The sequence below is a fragment of the Sorex fumeus genome, unplaced genomic scaffold (assembly GCF_029834395.1).
Source record: "Sorex fumeus unplaced genomic scaffold, SorFum_2.1 ptg000063l, whole genome shotgun sequence".
Lineage (NCBI taxonomy): Eukaryota > Metazoa > Chordata > Mammalia > Eulipotyphla > Soricidae > Sorex > Sorex fumeus.
Window position 1 is genome coordinate 45,304,247 of NW_026606120.1, and position 16,956 is coordinate 45,321,202.

The window sequence follows — 16,956 nt, forward strand, 5'->3', positions numbered from 1 at the left end:
TCTTTCCAAATTGTCCCCCTCCATTGGTCCCGCCCCGGTGGAACTTGCAGAGAAAGATTCTACCTGACCTCTTCCCTATAAAGCTGGCAGATCTGCCTTTCTTTCTAAGTTCTAGGAAGTGTGGTATAACTTGCCTCACATATCTCATACTTGAATCTTTCGGAACATGTTGTAATTGAATAACATCTTGTATGAGAAAACTCCAAAATTGTAGAAACACAGAAACCTCCTAGTCTGCCTAAGATTAAATGGGTTTCTCAGTTCCAGAGACTGAAGCTGCTTTTCTATTGCTGTTTTCAGAACTAACCCCTTCCTAAAGGGTTAATCTGATTCCCCAAGTCAATATCCCCCAAACAACCAGCCAAGAGTGTGTGTTGGTTCATTTCTGTGAAATGTGTTTCCCCAGTCACCTGGGCCGGCCTGGGCTGCATTGTATCGGCCAGCAGCTGCACTACACTCAAACTGACAGCTACATTAAACCTTGGAATTCTGAGGCAATAAAAAGTAAATTAACTCTTATTTTTTTCTTTCCTGGTAGAGTAAGTGAATGCATGTCTGTGGGGAAGTGAGTGAGCCTTGTTCCTGAATGCATACCTCTAACTAGCCACTCCTTTTTGTTCCAAACTAAGATCTGGTGATCAAACTCCAGCAAGGGGTCTGCTTTCCTGGTGTGTGTGGTTCTGTGGGGTTGGGCCTCTGGGTCATCCTGCAACCTCTGATTCCTGTACACTAACCACTTCATGGGTGCTGAGAGCCACCATTCTGAAAGCCAAAAACTGACTCGCTGGGCACAGTTTCACATTCTCTGACTGCTTTGTGTCTGCGTGGTGAAAAGCACACCCTAATTTTACTGGGCTCAGAAAGTCCCCAAAACATGCCTTGGAATCAGAACAAGCCCAGTGTACTCTCGAAGTGTCTATTCTGAATTAATGGTTGGTTGAGAGTGTCTGAAAAACTTTTCAAGCGGTCATTTCCCAAGCACTTCCATAGATTGGGAACTGTTTAAAAGTCATAGACGACAGAATTTGACTTTAGTCTTCTTTCTGCATCCGCACCAGCCTTGACTCCTTTAGGACCCAAGGACTGTGGTGCATTGAAGGTTGGTGGAAGTTGATAGGCCCTCCTACTAGGATAAGGTACTACAGTGAAAAAACTTAGGTTTGTTCCCTTCTACTCAGACAGGAAACTCTAGGTTCACCCACAGAACTTACTTTTCAGCCTAGAGGTCTGATTGAGGTAAGTAAGGGTGATGTATTGACCAAGTTTCAGGAATCACATCTTCCTTTTGCAAATATCTTAATTTCTGAGTTTAGACACCCCCCGCCCCCCCCCACCCCCCCCCCCACACACACACACACCCTTAGTTTCCTAACGCTGTTATAGTCCACATTCACTGTAGAGAGTTACCATGTAGCTTGTGACTCTGGGTTAGTTGTGTTCATGTTCGTGGTGCTCAGTAAGAGATAATGATAAATTGTGAAGTGAGCATGGGCAATCAATCCCACTGCGATACCGAGAAAAAGAGGTAACACAGAATCAGAGTTCAAAAGACCATTTGAAAAGAATTCAAGCAGAAATGGCCTTCTGTTGAAGAGTTTGGTGTGTTCCCTTGGTTCTGCTTGGTCTAGCTTGGCACTTGGTCCATTTTATTTTTCTGAGTTGGGAACTCAGGACACTTCCTATGTCTTTTGGCATTGACTACTGTCGTACAAATCAGCACCGGGGTAGGAACTCTCATCTATTTCATTTTTGCATTGAGTCTTAAGGTTTTGGCACAAGGTGGGTGGTAATGGGCAAAAGGCAGATGTGGGCAGGGGTCCCTAGTGGTGGCCAGTAATCTCTGGGAGGAGTCAGTTTTGGTTTATCTGAGCCTTAGGGAACAGGAGAGCATGGTAATGAGAACCACATGGTACCACATATTTTTTCGTCTTGGATCCAAGATGGTAGGGGTGGGAGGATGAGAGAGGGAAGTGGGGCCTCCCACTGTGGCAGCCGTGGGTAATTTTCTGCCGCCTCTCCCTGGCTTGGGATGCTGCTACCCACACCCCCCACCCCCAGCTATGTCCTGCAACAGCCTTGACCTGCACAGCACCAACCAAGGCCTCCAAGCCAAGAATTCAGCTGGGAGACTTTTCACCTTCTTCCTTCTCACTGTCGTCTTTCCTGTTTATTTTCCAAATTGCTGCTCTGCAGCCGAGCAGTGCCTGTTGGCCAGAGCTCCCCAGCGCTGTGGGATTGAACTCAGGCAGTGGGCTCAAGTGGCCAGCAGGGCACTGGGGGAGGAAGCGGGGAGCTGGAAGAGCCTCCCTGAGCGTCTCCCATGGGCAGCGCTAACCTCGGAGGCGGCCCTGAGCAGCCCTATCACATCCGGTGCTTGTCTCTGCAGCCGGGACTGGAGGATAAACTATCAGAGCTGTGGGGCAGTGCATCATTCCTCTTATTATTTTCTTCTCTGCAGATGGGGTCGTGGAAAGTTCAGTTCCTTTTAACCCTCAAAGTTCTGTTTATTCTACAGCTGGTAGCCTGAATGCCGTGTTTCCCATTACATCACAAAGGGGCTCAGGCAGATCTCTGCACAGAAACGTGTTGCAACTATTTATTTTTTTCCATATTTAAACATTTTTGACAGCCAAACCCAGCTGAGCCAAAAGATGGAGCTTTGTGAATGAGTCTGGTTGTTGGTGTCTGTGCAGAGAGAGACTTTAGAAAACTCTTGTCCCTCTGTCCCTTTGGTGATTCTTCCAAAACATATGCTTTTTCCTAGCAAAGCCTGTGAAGTGAGTTACTTCTGCTGTACACGTGTGTTGATTATGTGCCGTTGTGTGATTAATGGGGCAGTGTTCTGCCTGGTTCCCAGGACACTCTTGAAAACAAGATGTTTCATTTCATTGCCTTTTCCTAGTGCCGTGATTACAGTAAATAAACTAGTGTGAGCTCCTCTCACCTGGGTCCAGTCAAGGCGTCCCCACGCTTCAGTCCACTTTCTCCCCCTGCATCACCTTCAGTAGAATGTTCCTTGAATGCCCTCTTTCCTACTATCTCTCAAAGGTGTCTAGCCTCCAGGGAAACAAATTGCTAAGATCTGAGGCCCCTCCCAAGCATTTTTGGCTCATGCGCAGTAACTCTTCTGGGAAGATTCCAGGATTTCACTCACTGGTATGGCTCTCTTTGCATCTTTCCTCTTGCCACGCCACTTCTTGAACCTAATTAGAAAGCCTTTCTTCATAATTCTCCTATGTATCTCACTCCTTCTGGAATACAGCTTAATATCCATAAGTTACTTTTTGTCCCAGACTTCCTAGTTTGGTGGTCCTCTGGAGAAGAAAGCCAAGTTTGTAGACTTGGCAGGCCCTGGATCTGACCACAGTTTGGCCATTTGAGCTGTGCCTTGGGCAGGCAAAAAGAAAACTGTGAGTTTCTGTAACTCCCACCAAAGCAGGGATCTGAATAACCATAATAGATTTTTGACAGATGATGCTGACAGAGAAATGAATCTTTAAAAAATTTTTCTTTGTTGTTCCTGGCGTTTGAACTGGGCATAGACAGAATTTTGATTTTTATGTATTTTTTTCTAGTTTAGTCAGGTTCTGGTGATAAGCAGCAAGGATGACCAAGTTTGCTTGGGATGAGGGATTTTTGGAAACGTGGACCTTTGCTTTACTAAAACTGGGACAGTCTCAGGCAAATGGGAGTGGTTAGATGTTCGTTTATTAAACCTTCCACAGCTGAGAGAAAGGAGAGGGAGTGAGGTGATCAAGACAATACTGATACTGATTCATCTGCTAAAATGCATGGAAACTTTACCTTCCTGGGAGGATCTTGACTGGACAGGAATAAAGTTTTTGTTGGGTGTGTGTTTGTTTTCCTGCTTATATAGGAAAAGATTTTTTTTAAGGCATTGTTTGTATATTGGTGGCAAGGGGGAAACAGAACTTTCAGTGTTGTGACAGCCCCCACAGTTGTGCAGAGGTAGAGAGATAGGTACTCTGTAGCTGTCTTATGGCACTGACTTGGTTGGATGGCAGTGCAGATTCTGGGAGCTGCCTAAGGCACTGGGTTTCTATAGGATGTTTGAGAAAGTGTCTCAGGCACACTGTCTGGAAAAGCGACAGAGCTGCATTAGGCAACTGGTTGTCTGAATTCTTTTTCCTTTCTGGTTAGGATTAAGAACTCCTTTTAATCAATTTCAACCATTTTTTAAAATGGAGCAGGCATACACCAGATTGCAATAACGGAAATTTTGTATCTAGTTTTGGGGTAAGATTTCTTGGCAGATGCCAACATTAAACTTTTGTCACAAGTTTCACCATTCACATAAGTGCTTAGAATATTTCAACTGGTCCTCTTTTTTTGTTGCTGTTGTTTGTTTGTTTGGTTTGATTGGGGGCTTCATGTGGTGGTACTCTGTTTACTCATGGCTCTCTGCTCAGAGATCCCTCCTGGTGGTGTTTGGGGGACCATACGTGGTACTGAGATCTAACTTAGGTTGGCAGCTTGAAAGGCTAGTGTCTTCACCCTGGCATCTATCTCCAGGCCCTAACCATTACCGTTTAGTGGCACTCATCTTTTCTCTCTCCCTCACAGGGTTGCTGTGGACGTGTGGTCAATGCTGGCTGATTTTTGTAACATACTGACTGCCGTGAATCAGTCTGAGGTGCCACTGTACAAGGACTCGGATGATGACCTCACCCTTCTTACTCTGGAAGAGGATCGACTTCTCTCTGGCTTTGTCCCCTTGCTGGCTGCCCCTCAGGACCCCTGCTACGTGGAGAAAACCTCGGATAAGGTCAGCTCCAGGCCAAACATCCCTCCCCATTCACCCCTCCTCTTAATTCTCCAGACTTTTTTATTCTTGGGAAGTTTTCTGTGCAAACGGAACATGATTAAGTCATTGAGAAGGGTGTTAAGGGAAAATATCGACCTTTTAGCCGTTGACATCCAGCTCTGTGTCCTGAAAAAAAAAAAAGCCCTCTCGACTTCCTTTGGTGTGTGTGTGTGTGTGTGCTCGCTGGCATGTTGTATATACGATCATTTCCTCACTTGTTTAAATAGTGCAGCTTGTGTTGGCAGTGCTCTCACTCAGCTCCAAATGGTTTGCATCATGCTTAAAGCACCCTCCTTCCTCCCCCCTCTCCTCCTTACCCCCAGCCACAAAACTCTGCACTAGGAAAACAGCCAGGGCTTTTTCCCTTCTCTAAGGAGGAGAGTGATAAATAGGTGACTAGAGAGAAGCAGACACCATGTGTTAACTTACAAAAAAAGCTTTTAGGAATATGAAGCATTCCCCACAGCCTGGTTTCTATTTTTTCTTTCTCTAAGGATATATTTTAACCTGAACTCTTTTTCTTGTCTGTCTGTTTATAGAAAACAAAGCGCATTGCCTGTTGCCCTGGTGGGGACTATGGAACTCATAGTCTCTGTTTAATAGTTAGATCTTCAACCAGGTGTGGAGAGTAGGGTCCCTTCTGCTTCACATTCTTGTATAATGGTTGCTCAGACGGGGAAGCAGCACCCTTAGACCCTGGGAGCAGAGTCTCTTGCTCTGGCCCGGGGAACCCTGGGATTGACCTTTCTTCAGAGTTATTAGCTTCGTAATCCCCTAGAGAAAGGCCTTTGGGGGAAGAATCTACAAATGGCTTCTCAGGAGGAAGTGGATTTGACCTAGATGAAAATGTAGAGAGACAGAGGTTGGTCTTTAGTAGTTTTTTGGTTTAGGTTTTTATATTTGTTTTTAAGTCAAATGGTAAAAATAAGTTGAAGACATTAAATTGTAATTAATTAAAAAAATGTTTTCTTAGTAGAAAAGAGTACATGAGCATTATACTCTTTTACAGGTAGAAAGAAGAAAAATTTAACCATATTCCTTCTACCCAGAGTTAGCAGTACTGTTTCTTTGCTCATAATATATAATCATATTTAATTTCTAAGATACGTTACATTTGGCATTTTTATAACAAAATTGGGACTCATATATACTATTTATAATCTCTTTTCACTTAATGTGTTGGAAATGCCAGGGATTGAACCTAGGACCTGATATATGTGAAGCGTGCACTGTACTATTGAGCTATGTACCCATTCTCACTATTTTTTTTAATCACCATTTTCAATAGTCTAATTTGGACTCATTTCTAATGATAACAATATTGTCTTACATAATTTCTTACAAAATTTCTTTAACCAGTCTTTGCTTTATTGAACCAAAGGACTGTTCTCAACTTTTTATTGACTAAAAGGACTGTTCCCAACCAATTTAAACTGTGAATTGATTCTTTACAGCCAGATTCTTTACATACATTCCCTTTGCTTAAATTTTTGTAAGCAGATAATGGTTCTAGACATTGACATATTAAAAACCCACCCACTATGGATACTTCTAATGACTAATGGATCTTTGGACTATGAGAGCTTCTCTTTTCCAAGAGGAATACTTGTTTTTTGCTCTTGCAATGAAAATTTGGAATAGCATTTTGCTCTTCTTATCTCATAAGGGGATAAGTTATAGTATGTGAAAATGAGGACAGCTAAAAACAAGTTTACACTTTTAAAAGATCCAAGTTAGGAGAATTAAAAGAGAAATGGGATAAATGGCTATGACTTGGGCCAGAGGGTCTTATTCCTTTCTTCTTCAGTGGTTTCAAGATAGTTTCGACTCCTGGTCCTTTTGATTATTGGGTCAGCTGTGCAGGATGAGGAAGGTTCTGCATACTTAGTTTCATTCCTGATTAGCTTCATACTTTCTGTGCTTTCTTTTCTTAGCTCTCTGAACTTTGTTGACAGTATGTGATACATATATAATATATGCATGTATTTTTCTAAGTATGATATGCTTTGTATACATTACAATACATATATAATATAGCCAGAGAACACAAGACTGGCAGTCTATCTTCAGGCTGTGGTGGTGATTCATAGACTCCCTGGGACTGTTGCAGCTTATTTAGACTAAGGTAGGTCTCCACTTCAAGGATTGTGAAATAGATGTGAGACATAATGTCTCCAGATTTTGTCTCATTTTCTCTCCCTAAACTTGTTCTTTCTTTAGTTGTCCCATATTAGTAAATGCCATATTTGCCTTTTGGGTGGCCTGCCTCAAAATTCTTGGTTTTTGCTTTTGGGGTACACCTGATGGTGCTCAGGGGTGACTCCTGGCTCTACACTTAGGAGTCACTCCTTGTAGTGCCCAGGTGTTATATGGGATGCCAGGATAAAACCCTTGTCAACTAAGTGCAAAACAAATGTCTTACATGCTGTACCATCTGCTATTCATGTTTGTTTGTTTCTTTAACTGCAAAATTAGTACAAATATAATTCATTCTGAACACTACAGCTTTATTTGATATATTGATATTTGCTATATGGAAATGCCTTTGAGCTGATTTCTCTAGTTCCTCTCCCCTCCTAGTCTACTTCAGCAGAGCACCTGCAGTGGTTGGGGACACAGGAGGACATACCTGACAATGCCCAGGGACTACTCCTAGTTTGGTGCTCTAGGGTTGCTCCTGGTAGTACTCAGTCAGTTCCCACTGACTGGGAATTGAACCTGGGCCTCCTAAATGCAAAGCATGGGCTGCATGCCATTTAACTATGTCTTTAGCCCCTGAAGTGATTTTTTTTCGGTCACGGTCACAGTCCTCCCATTGTTCATCGATTTGCTCGAGCGGGCCCAGTAACGTCTCCATTGGAGACTTTGTTGTTACTGTGTCTGGCATATCCAATACGTCACGGGGAGCTTGCCAGGCTCTGCCGTGCGGGCGAGATACTCTCGGTAGCTTGCCGGGCTCTCCGAGAGGGGCGGAGGAATCGAACTCGGGTCGGCCATGTTGGCTGCGTGCAAGGCAAACACCCTACCCGCTGTGCTATAAGACACACCTGGTAGTGATCACAGGGGCTAATAGCTCTCTGCTTAGGGGTCACTCCTGGTGATGCTTAGGGGACAGACCAATCATATACAGTGCTGGGAATTAAATCATGGATGGGCACATGCAAAGCAAGGATCTTAATTCCTGTCCTATCTATCTGACTCCTGGAATGATATTTTTAAAAAATCAGTAAAATCGTGTCACTTCTCTATTATTAAATAGTGCTCATCTTATTTAGAATATAAGCCAGTTATTGGAGGGGTAGTGTTTGTTTGGTTGGCTAGTTTTGGTTGGGGGCCATGCCTAGCTGTGCTCAGGACTTACTCCTGGCTCTGTTCTCAGAGATTACTTCTGGTGGGCTTGGGCAACCATCTGTGGTGCTGGGTATCATGAACCATAGTCCACTGCATGCAAGGTAAGCACCTTACCCCTCTTAACCATTCTACTTAACTTAATTTGAAGTATTCTTGCTATTCCACAGATAAATCTAGGACTCATGCCTAAGAGTCTTTGTATTTGCTCTCCTCTTAATCTGAAGCACCAGATCCTTGTGTGGCTGTCTTACTCCCTTCTAAATGTCACCTTGGGGGCTGGAGTGATAGCACAGCAGGTAGGGCGTTTGCCTTGCATGCAGTTGACCCAGGTTCAATTACCAGCATCCCAAATGGTCCCCTGAGAACCACCAGAAGTAATTCCTAAGTGCGTGAGCCAGGAGTAACCTCTGTGCATAACTGGGTATGACCCAAAAACCAAAAAAAAAAAAAAAAAAAAAGGTCACCTTGTTAAATTGTTAGGCCTTCTCTAGCTCTCCTGCTTAAAATGATACCCACATTTCTTTTCCTTTTTCTCTGCTTTATTCTTTATGGTAGGAAAAAATAGCATCTGAATATTTAGAGTATTAGTACCTAGACTTAGTAATTCCATGCATCATTCAGTCCTCATTGTAAGCTTGCCAAGTAGGTATTGGGACCTTCATTTTATAAAATAGGTTACTAAAACTCAAGAGAAGACTGAAAAATGATGACAAACCCATATGGGTCATTTTCATGACTAACCCAGAAGATTAGTGTGAATGTATTAGATGGAATCTTAATGACTTCTTGAACTTTTAGAAATATGAGAAAGATAATTATTTTCTCTAGTTTCTAGTATACACACCTAAGAAATGTAAAATAGGTGCCAGGGTGGTAGTACAGTGGGTAGGGCATTTGCCTTGCATGCAGCTGTCTCGGGTTCAATACCCAGAATCCCGTATGGTTTCCCAACCACCACTTGGAGTAATTCTTGATTGCAGAACCAGGAATAAGCCCTAAGCATTGCTGGGTGTGGTCCCAAAACAAAGCAAAACAAAACAAAATTAAAATATCATGAGGACTCATTGGTAGTTTCAACAGGAACAGTTTTATTGTAATAGTGATTAACCAAACATTTGGTTCAGACTTGAAGATCATTCAACAGATACTGAGCATGTCTACATTACACTGTCACACACACACACGCACACACACATACAACATAAAAGATCCAGGCATATAAGACAAATACCTTCTAGTTTGGGACAGTGTAGCATATTTAGCATATTTTAAAGATGTGAGAAGCAATGTAAGTTAATTAGAATCTATAATGAAAGAGGAGCTCTGGAAATTTTGTTGATCTGGTAGTATCTCAATGAAGGTACTGTTTCAAGAATATTGATTTGTTGTTAATATATCATTGTTTTAGGGGCTGGAGATATAGTACAGTAGGTAAGGTGCTTGCTTTGCATGCAGCTTACCCAGATTTGACCCTTGGCACCCAGTATGGTCCCCAAGCCCTGCCAGGAGCGATCCTTGAGTGCAGAACCAGGAGTAAGCCTTGAGCACTGCCTGGTATGGTTTCAAAGCCCCCAAATAAAACTCGGTACCATTACATTCCGTAGTAATGTTACATGGAAATCTGATAAGTAGAATTTCCTTCCTTCCTTCCTTCCTTCCTTTCTTTCTTTCTTTCTTTCTTTCTTTCTTTCTTTCTTTCTTTCTTTCACCCTCCCCCCTCCCTTCCTTTCTTTCTTCCCTTTCTTTCTTTTTGGAGACCATACTTGATTATTCTTGACAGAGTGCTCAGGGGACCATGCAGTGCCAAAGGTCAAATCCAGGGCTCTTTCATGCAAATCAGGCGCTCCAGACCTTTGAGCCATCTCTCCCGCTGCTATATGGGAGTTTTAGACCTTCCTAGACTTGTGGGCTGTTCTGACAAGAAGAAATTCCATCCTCTGATCACTTCCTTTTTAGTGTGGATAGTTTACTTTGGACCTCTGAACTGTGAGTAGTAGTGAAAAACTTTCCAAGAGGTGTTCTACACTTGCCATACGTCCTTACCCTTTAATAAGGCAGAGTAAGAGTAATGTACCAAAAGATGGTTCTCATCTAATTCCCACAACCTATCAAAAGTTTACCTTATAAGGCAACAAGGCTTTTGCTGAGGTTATGGGAAGAAGATCCTTGACTGTCCAGGGGGGTTAATGTTGGAACAGGATCCTTATAAGGAGGAAGTGTCAGAATCAAAAAGGGTCTGATAATGAAGCCAGAAATCAGGTGAAAGGTAGATTGGGAAAAGAGTAGTTTAGAGATGGCATGAAACTGGCTTTGAAGATGGAGGAATGCTGGAAAAGTCAGGAACTATTATCCTAGAACCTAAACTCTTTTGTTTTAAGTCATTAAATTTGTGGTAATTTGTCAGAGCATATATATATATATATATATATATATATATATATATATATATGGCAGAGTGAAAGTACAGTGGGTTGGACATTTAATGCCTTACACATGACTGACCTCAGTTTGATCCCCAGCACCCCATTTGGTCCCCCAAGCCCCACCAGGAGTGATTCCTGAGTGCAGAGCTAGAAATAAGCCCTGAACACAGCTGGATGTAGCCCCCAAACAAAAAACCCAAATTACTCTAGTGCTTTAATATATCAATTACTGCACAATTTATAAATCTAACTCTCCAAATGGACCATTTTACATTCAGTTATCTTTATGCCTGTGCTAAGGATAGGTCAGAACTGGGTGTTCTTTTGGTTCTAGGATAGTAATTCTCTCACTTCAGTATTCATCGGATCACAGGGAGAGCTTGTTGGAAATACCAATCGCTGGATGCACTCTCAAGTTTTTATGATTAATGGGAAAGAGAGATTAATAGTTTTGGATTTCTAATAAGTTTCCAGGTGATGCTCATGGTCTGGGCTCCTCACTTTGATAACCTTTGCTTTTGGGAATTCGGTAGCTGCTAGTTATAGATACCAGGAAGAGATCCCCCCACACACACACCGGTGTAAAATAATAAAGATTTCAAGAATAGTTTTCCTAATTGCATTTCTACTTTGGAATATAGAACCATATTTCTCAACCCTTTTCTCAAGTTTGGCCCCCTTCTGACCCTGTATTTCATCTGTCCTATTAATTGGCACCCCGTTAACGTGATTTTTCACCCATGGCACTCTTTAAATACCCTGCAGTCTCAAAGGGAGCCATGAGGAACCTGCTCAAGAAACGCTGATGTACAGCACATATCTGAGAGTTTATATACTTTCACCTCCATAGCTTTCTGAGCTTTTCAGAAAAAGTGTGTGTGTATGGATAGATAGATTGACAGACAGACAGACAGACAGACAGATCTCCAGAGTATTATAAATACATTTTTCTAATGAACTAGGAAAACATTTCCATGATATATGAGTTGTCTTGTTCTGCTTCCCCAAGAAAGTTCAGAGCTTTGGTTGGAGCAATAGTGCAGCAAGTGGGACTTTTCTTGCACAGGACCCACCCAGGTTCAATCCCTGACATCCCATATGGTCCCCGAGCACCATCAGGAACAATGCCTCAGTGCAGAGCCAGGAGCAAGCCTTGAGCATTGCTGTGAGTGACCCAAAAACCAAGGGGAGGAAAGTTTTGAACCAATCAATTAACTTAGAGCTTATCACGACTAAAGCATTGTTTAATATTTTGTTTTTGTTTTGGGGGCACACCCAGCTGTGCTCAGGGCTTACTTCTGACTCTGTAACCAGGGATCATTTCTGGCAGTGCTCAGGAGACTGTATCCAATGCCAGGGATTTAACCGGTGTCAGCTGCATGCAGGCAAGTGCCTTAACCCAGCTGTCCCTCTGGTCCCATGTATTAATGCTTTATGCTACCTCATTTAAATTGCAGAAAGGCCCATGCGTATTTGAACTGTAGGAAGAACTTGCCCAGAATGACACATCAAAGATTGAAGGAATCAGTTCTAGCAATTCATGTTTAGAGCACACAATTAAATGTCAGTATGGAATAGTTGAGTAACACCACTTAGAGTTCTTTTATTTTCATTGGGAGTTAGATTTCTCACTAGCTTGGAAACTGTTGGTCTGTTTGAGGGAGAGACCATCTGATTTCCCATACTAGTTCCTAAAGATGAACAAAGAAGCATATGGGGGCAGAGAGATAGCCAACATGGAGGGAATGTGGCTCAGTGGCAAAGAATATGCCATACATGTTTGGGAACTTGAGTTTGATCCCTAACACCACATGGCTCCTCAAGGGTCTTAGGATGTTACTCCTATTTCAAGGAAGTAAAAGTCCATATTAGGGGAATGGATACTCAAGTTGAATTTATCTTCTTTTCCCTGAGGTTGAATAATTTTTAATCTTATAATGTCTGGTTATAAAGATGCTATTGTCTAGAATGTAAGTCTCAGAAGAGGGAACCTGATTTTTTATTGGCAAACTCTTGGGAATGCTCATACAGTACATTGACTATATAAGCCCAGGATGATCTGCATTGTTTGGAAGTGTGTTCATGGACAAAAACAATCTATAAAGTAAGGGTAGTGCAGCATCTAAGGATCGTCTAAAGTTCAGAACACTGAACTTCAAACTTGAAGTTAGAGTTGCTTATACATGAACATTGACTCTTGGAGTTAACTGATGGGAATAGCATGCAAAGGAACCTTGAAGATCGGTGAGGTAATCATGCCTGGTGTATACACACACACACATACACACACACACACATATATGCACACACATATTCAGCAGGTCCTGTAATAATGTCATTTTGTTCAGTATCATTTCAATATAAAGTTTATGAGAGAAAAAACAGTTTCAGCTGACATTGAGGGAAATAATGATGTTTCAGAACCTGTTTTCATTATATGTTGTTTTACTTAACATTGCAGTTTCAGGAGACAGCTCAGAGTACTGAGCACCTGCTTTGTACATAGAAGATCCCATTCAGAGACCCCCATTTACTCCCCTCTAGGAGTAGTCCCCAAGCACCAGCAGGTGTGACTCAAAAAAAAAAAAACAGAAAACCATTGTTCTTTTAATTATTTTATCAACTATAACCTTAAGAGAGAACTTACTGTACATGTCTTTTGCGCAATGCTTCATTGTTGGTGGTAGCCAAGGGATATAAACAAGGTGTTCAAATCTCATCACTGGGAGTACTGGAATTCCCAACTCACCTATCCTTATGTGGTGCCCTTCTGTTAAATGTTCTACTCTCAGCTCTACTCTCAGCCTCTAACAGCTGCCATCTGATAAGCGTCTGGTGGTCATGACCTACTTCTGTATAGCCTTCACCTTCCTATTCATTGAGGATTCTCACAAGGACTTGGGTACCCTTTCTTCCTGTTTGTTTCCTTACTGGCAGATTTCAGCTCTTCAGCTGCCTGAAATTGTGCTCTTTGCCTCCTCATCTCAGCAGCACTTCAGTAAGTTTCTTGGGCTTCAACAATCTGTGTCATGGTTGGGATATTATCTCCAAGCTGAAAAACTGAGCGGTCACGGACTTATTTCATGATTTTTTTTTTCTCTCAGGGATTATAGTTTCTGCCTAAGAACAATTGCCTCATGTTTTTTGTTTTTTTGTTTTTGTTTTTGTTTTGCTTTGTGGATCACACCACCAATGCACAGGGGTTACTCCTGGCTTTGCACTCAGGTGGTGCTCAGGGGACCATATGGGATGCTGGGAATCAAACCCTCAAACCCTCAGCCGCCTGCAAGGCAAACGCCCTACCTGCTGTGCTATCGCTCCAGCTTGTCTCATGTATTTTATAGCTGTTTGTAGTGGGAGGAAAGTATAGTACCAGTTACTCTATCATGGTCAGAAACAAAAGAATTGTTACTAACAGCACCTCCCCTTTTGGTTTTGGGTCACACCCAGTGGTACTCGGGGCTTACTCCTGGCTCTGCACTCAGATATCACTCCCGGTGGGCTCAGGGGACCATACGGGGTACCAGAGATGGAATCCAGGTCAGCCATATGCAAGGCAATTGCTCTACCCACTGTACTGACCCTGTTAATTTCTTTTTTTTTTTAATTTTTTTTTATAAAGTAGTTCACAATAGCGATAGCACAGCAGGGCTGGAGCGATAGCACAGCGGTAGGGCGTTTGCCTTGCACGCAGCCAACGTGGCCAACCCAAGTTCGATTCCTCCGCCCCTCTCGGAGAGCCCAGCAAGCTACCGAGAGTATCTCGCCCACACGGCAGAACCTGGCAAGCTCCCTGTGACGTATTCGATATGCCAAACACAGTAACAACAGTCTCCAATGGAGATGTTACTGGGCCCACTTGAGCAAATCGATGATCAACAGGAGGGCCTTTACTTACTTACCTTAATATTCAAACACCAATCCCACCACCATATTTCAGGTATTTCATCCCATACCCCAATCCCTGCCCAAAAGCAGTCACGGTCACGGTCCTCCTGTTGTTCATCGATTTGCTCGAGTGGGCCCAGTAACATTGTGAGACTTGTTACTGTGTCTGGCATATCTAGTACGTCACGGGTAGCTTGCCAGGCTTTGCCGTGTGGGCGAGATACTCTCGGTAACTTGCCGGGCTCTCCGAGAGGGTGGAGGAATCGAACTCGGGTTGGCTATGTTGGCTGGGTGCAAGGCAAATACCCTACCCACTGTGCTATCCCTCCAGCCCCCAAAAGCAGAACCAAAATAATATAATAATTCCCTCAAACGTTGGTTGCCTCTTACTTTGAATCCCATCAAAAGCGGTGCAGTACTCTTGGAGTATGGGTAGAGTGTGTGGTATGTATCCAGGAAAAGGCTCACTCGTGGGTGAGGCTTAGCCAAGAGTGTAGAGAACGGCTGTGAGCATGGCAGCAAGTAAGTTCTGGAGGTTTTCGGCTGGGGCTGGGTCCCTTGGGGTGGAGAGGGGTCTCACCCACCCCCTTCTGGGGCGCCCCGAGTGAAATAGCCTGGCATGGCATCTGGTAGCATGGTTATAGCAAGCGTCATGCTATGCTCCTTTCTGGGAGAGAAGGACATGTGATCTGGATGGTGACCGATGACAAGATTATCTGGCTCCAACCAGGGTTGGCTTAGGGGTGTGACTGCTGAGTCACCAGAGACCAAGGGGGAGAGGCAGGGGGAGTGTGGGGGCTTAACGGAGACTGAGGGAGTGGAGAGCGTGGGGGTGTAACGGGCAGAGGATCTCCGTTCCCAGTCCCATTGAACCCAGAGTTCTCAGTCACGAAGTCCCCCCATACCTGGGTTTTCTGGGGGTTCACTCGTGGGTGAGGCTCATCCTGAGCTGTTAATTGCGTTTTCTATTCTCTCTACAACAATGTTAAATAATAAAAAATGATAGAAAAAGAGTACAGGTTACTCCATTCCAAAGAGGTTGTTGTTAACAGTTTGGTAGCTATATACACATGTACACACGCGCACGTGCACACACACACACACACACACACACACACACACATTTTTCTGATAAAATTAAAATGCATGCTATATGTACATACTTTTGGGGGGGCACACTCAGTGGGGGGCTACTCATAGTTCTGTGCTAGAGGATTGATCCCAGCAGTGCATGGGGCACCATGCTGGGCACCCTACATACAAAGCTTGTGCTCATCTCATTGAACTTTCTCTTCAGTCCTGTATGCATACTTTCTTTTTTGCTTAATCTGCCTTGAAAAACATTTCAAACTTTTAAAATTGGTACATATGAATATATGCTAATTTTCAAATTACATCACTTTCTACTTCAGAGTTGCAATTTATCCAAATGCTTTTTAGGTAGTATTTAGATATGTCCAGTTTTTTTTGTAAATAGTGCTGCAATCAACTTTAAAATCAAATTGGGGGTTGGCAGAAAGATAGTACAGAGGGTAGGGAATTTGCCTTGCATGTGGCCAACCCAAGTTCATGCCTTGCATCCCATATGGTCCTTTGAGCACCACAAAGAATAATTCCTGAGTATAAAGCCAGAACCTTTGGGCATTGGGTGTGCCCACCGCACCCCCTTCCTCCAAATCAAATATGTACTTAGATCATTTCATGTTTGCAGAACTTTTTGTTTTATTTTGTTTGGGGGATGCCTCCCCACCAGTGCTGGAGACCTCCCAAGGCTACTTCTGGCTGTACTTGGGAAGCCATCAGTACCAGGAATCAAACCCGCGGCACTGAGCATGCCAGACTCTTTCTACAAAAGTTATAGCACTTTTTCTGTAAAATAGATTCCTACAGGCATATTTTTTTAAACTTTTTTATTGAATCACTGTGAGATAGACAAAGTTGTTCATGATTGGATTTCAGTCATACAGTATTCCAACACCCATCCTTCCACCAGTGCACATTTCCCAGCACCAGTGTCCCTAGGTTCCCTCCCATCATTCCATTACTGGCAGAATTACCTTGTCAAAGAATAATCATGTTTCCTACTTTGACAAATACTGCCAAAATGTTCTCCAAAAGAGATAGTTCAGTGTATTGACACATACTCTGTCACTGAGTTCGGCGTCCATTGAGCATTGCATGGTTGAACTCAGAGCTAGGAGTAGCTCCTCAGCATCTGGGTATGGGCACCCCGCCCCCCCAAAAAAAACCGAAATAAACGAAAAATGATCTTACCAATTTATGTTCCCATTTAACAGTATATATATATGAGTTTTTTCTTAATACTTTTAGTACAGTAGCACTGTAGCACTGTCCTCCCATTGTTCATCGATTTGCTTAAGCGGGCCCAATAATATCTCCATTGTGAGACTTGTTATTGTGTTTGGCATATCGAATACGTCACGGGGAGCTTGCCAGGCTTTGCCGTGC

General features: G+C 43.1%; 1 protein-coding gene across 1 annotated transcript in view; it reads left to right on the forward strand.

The window, feature by feature from the left end:
* Window positions 1-16,956, forward strand: part of SMG6 (SMG6 nonsense mediated mRNA decay factor) — a 283,804-nt gene that overhangs the window by 149,260 nt on the left and 117,588 nt on the right. The window contains exon 13 of the mRNA XM_056127857.1: window positions 4,585-4,786. Coding sequence (XP_055983832.1) covers window positions 4,585-4,786 — 202 coding nt within the window. The remainder of the gene's footprint in view (window positions 1-4,584; window positions 4,787-16,956) is intronic.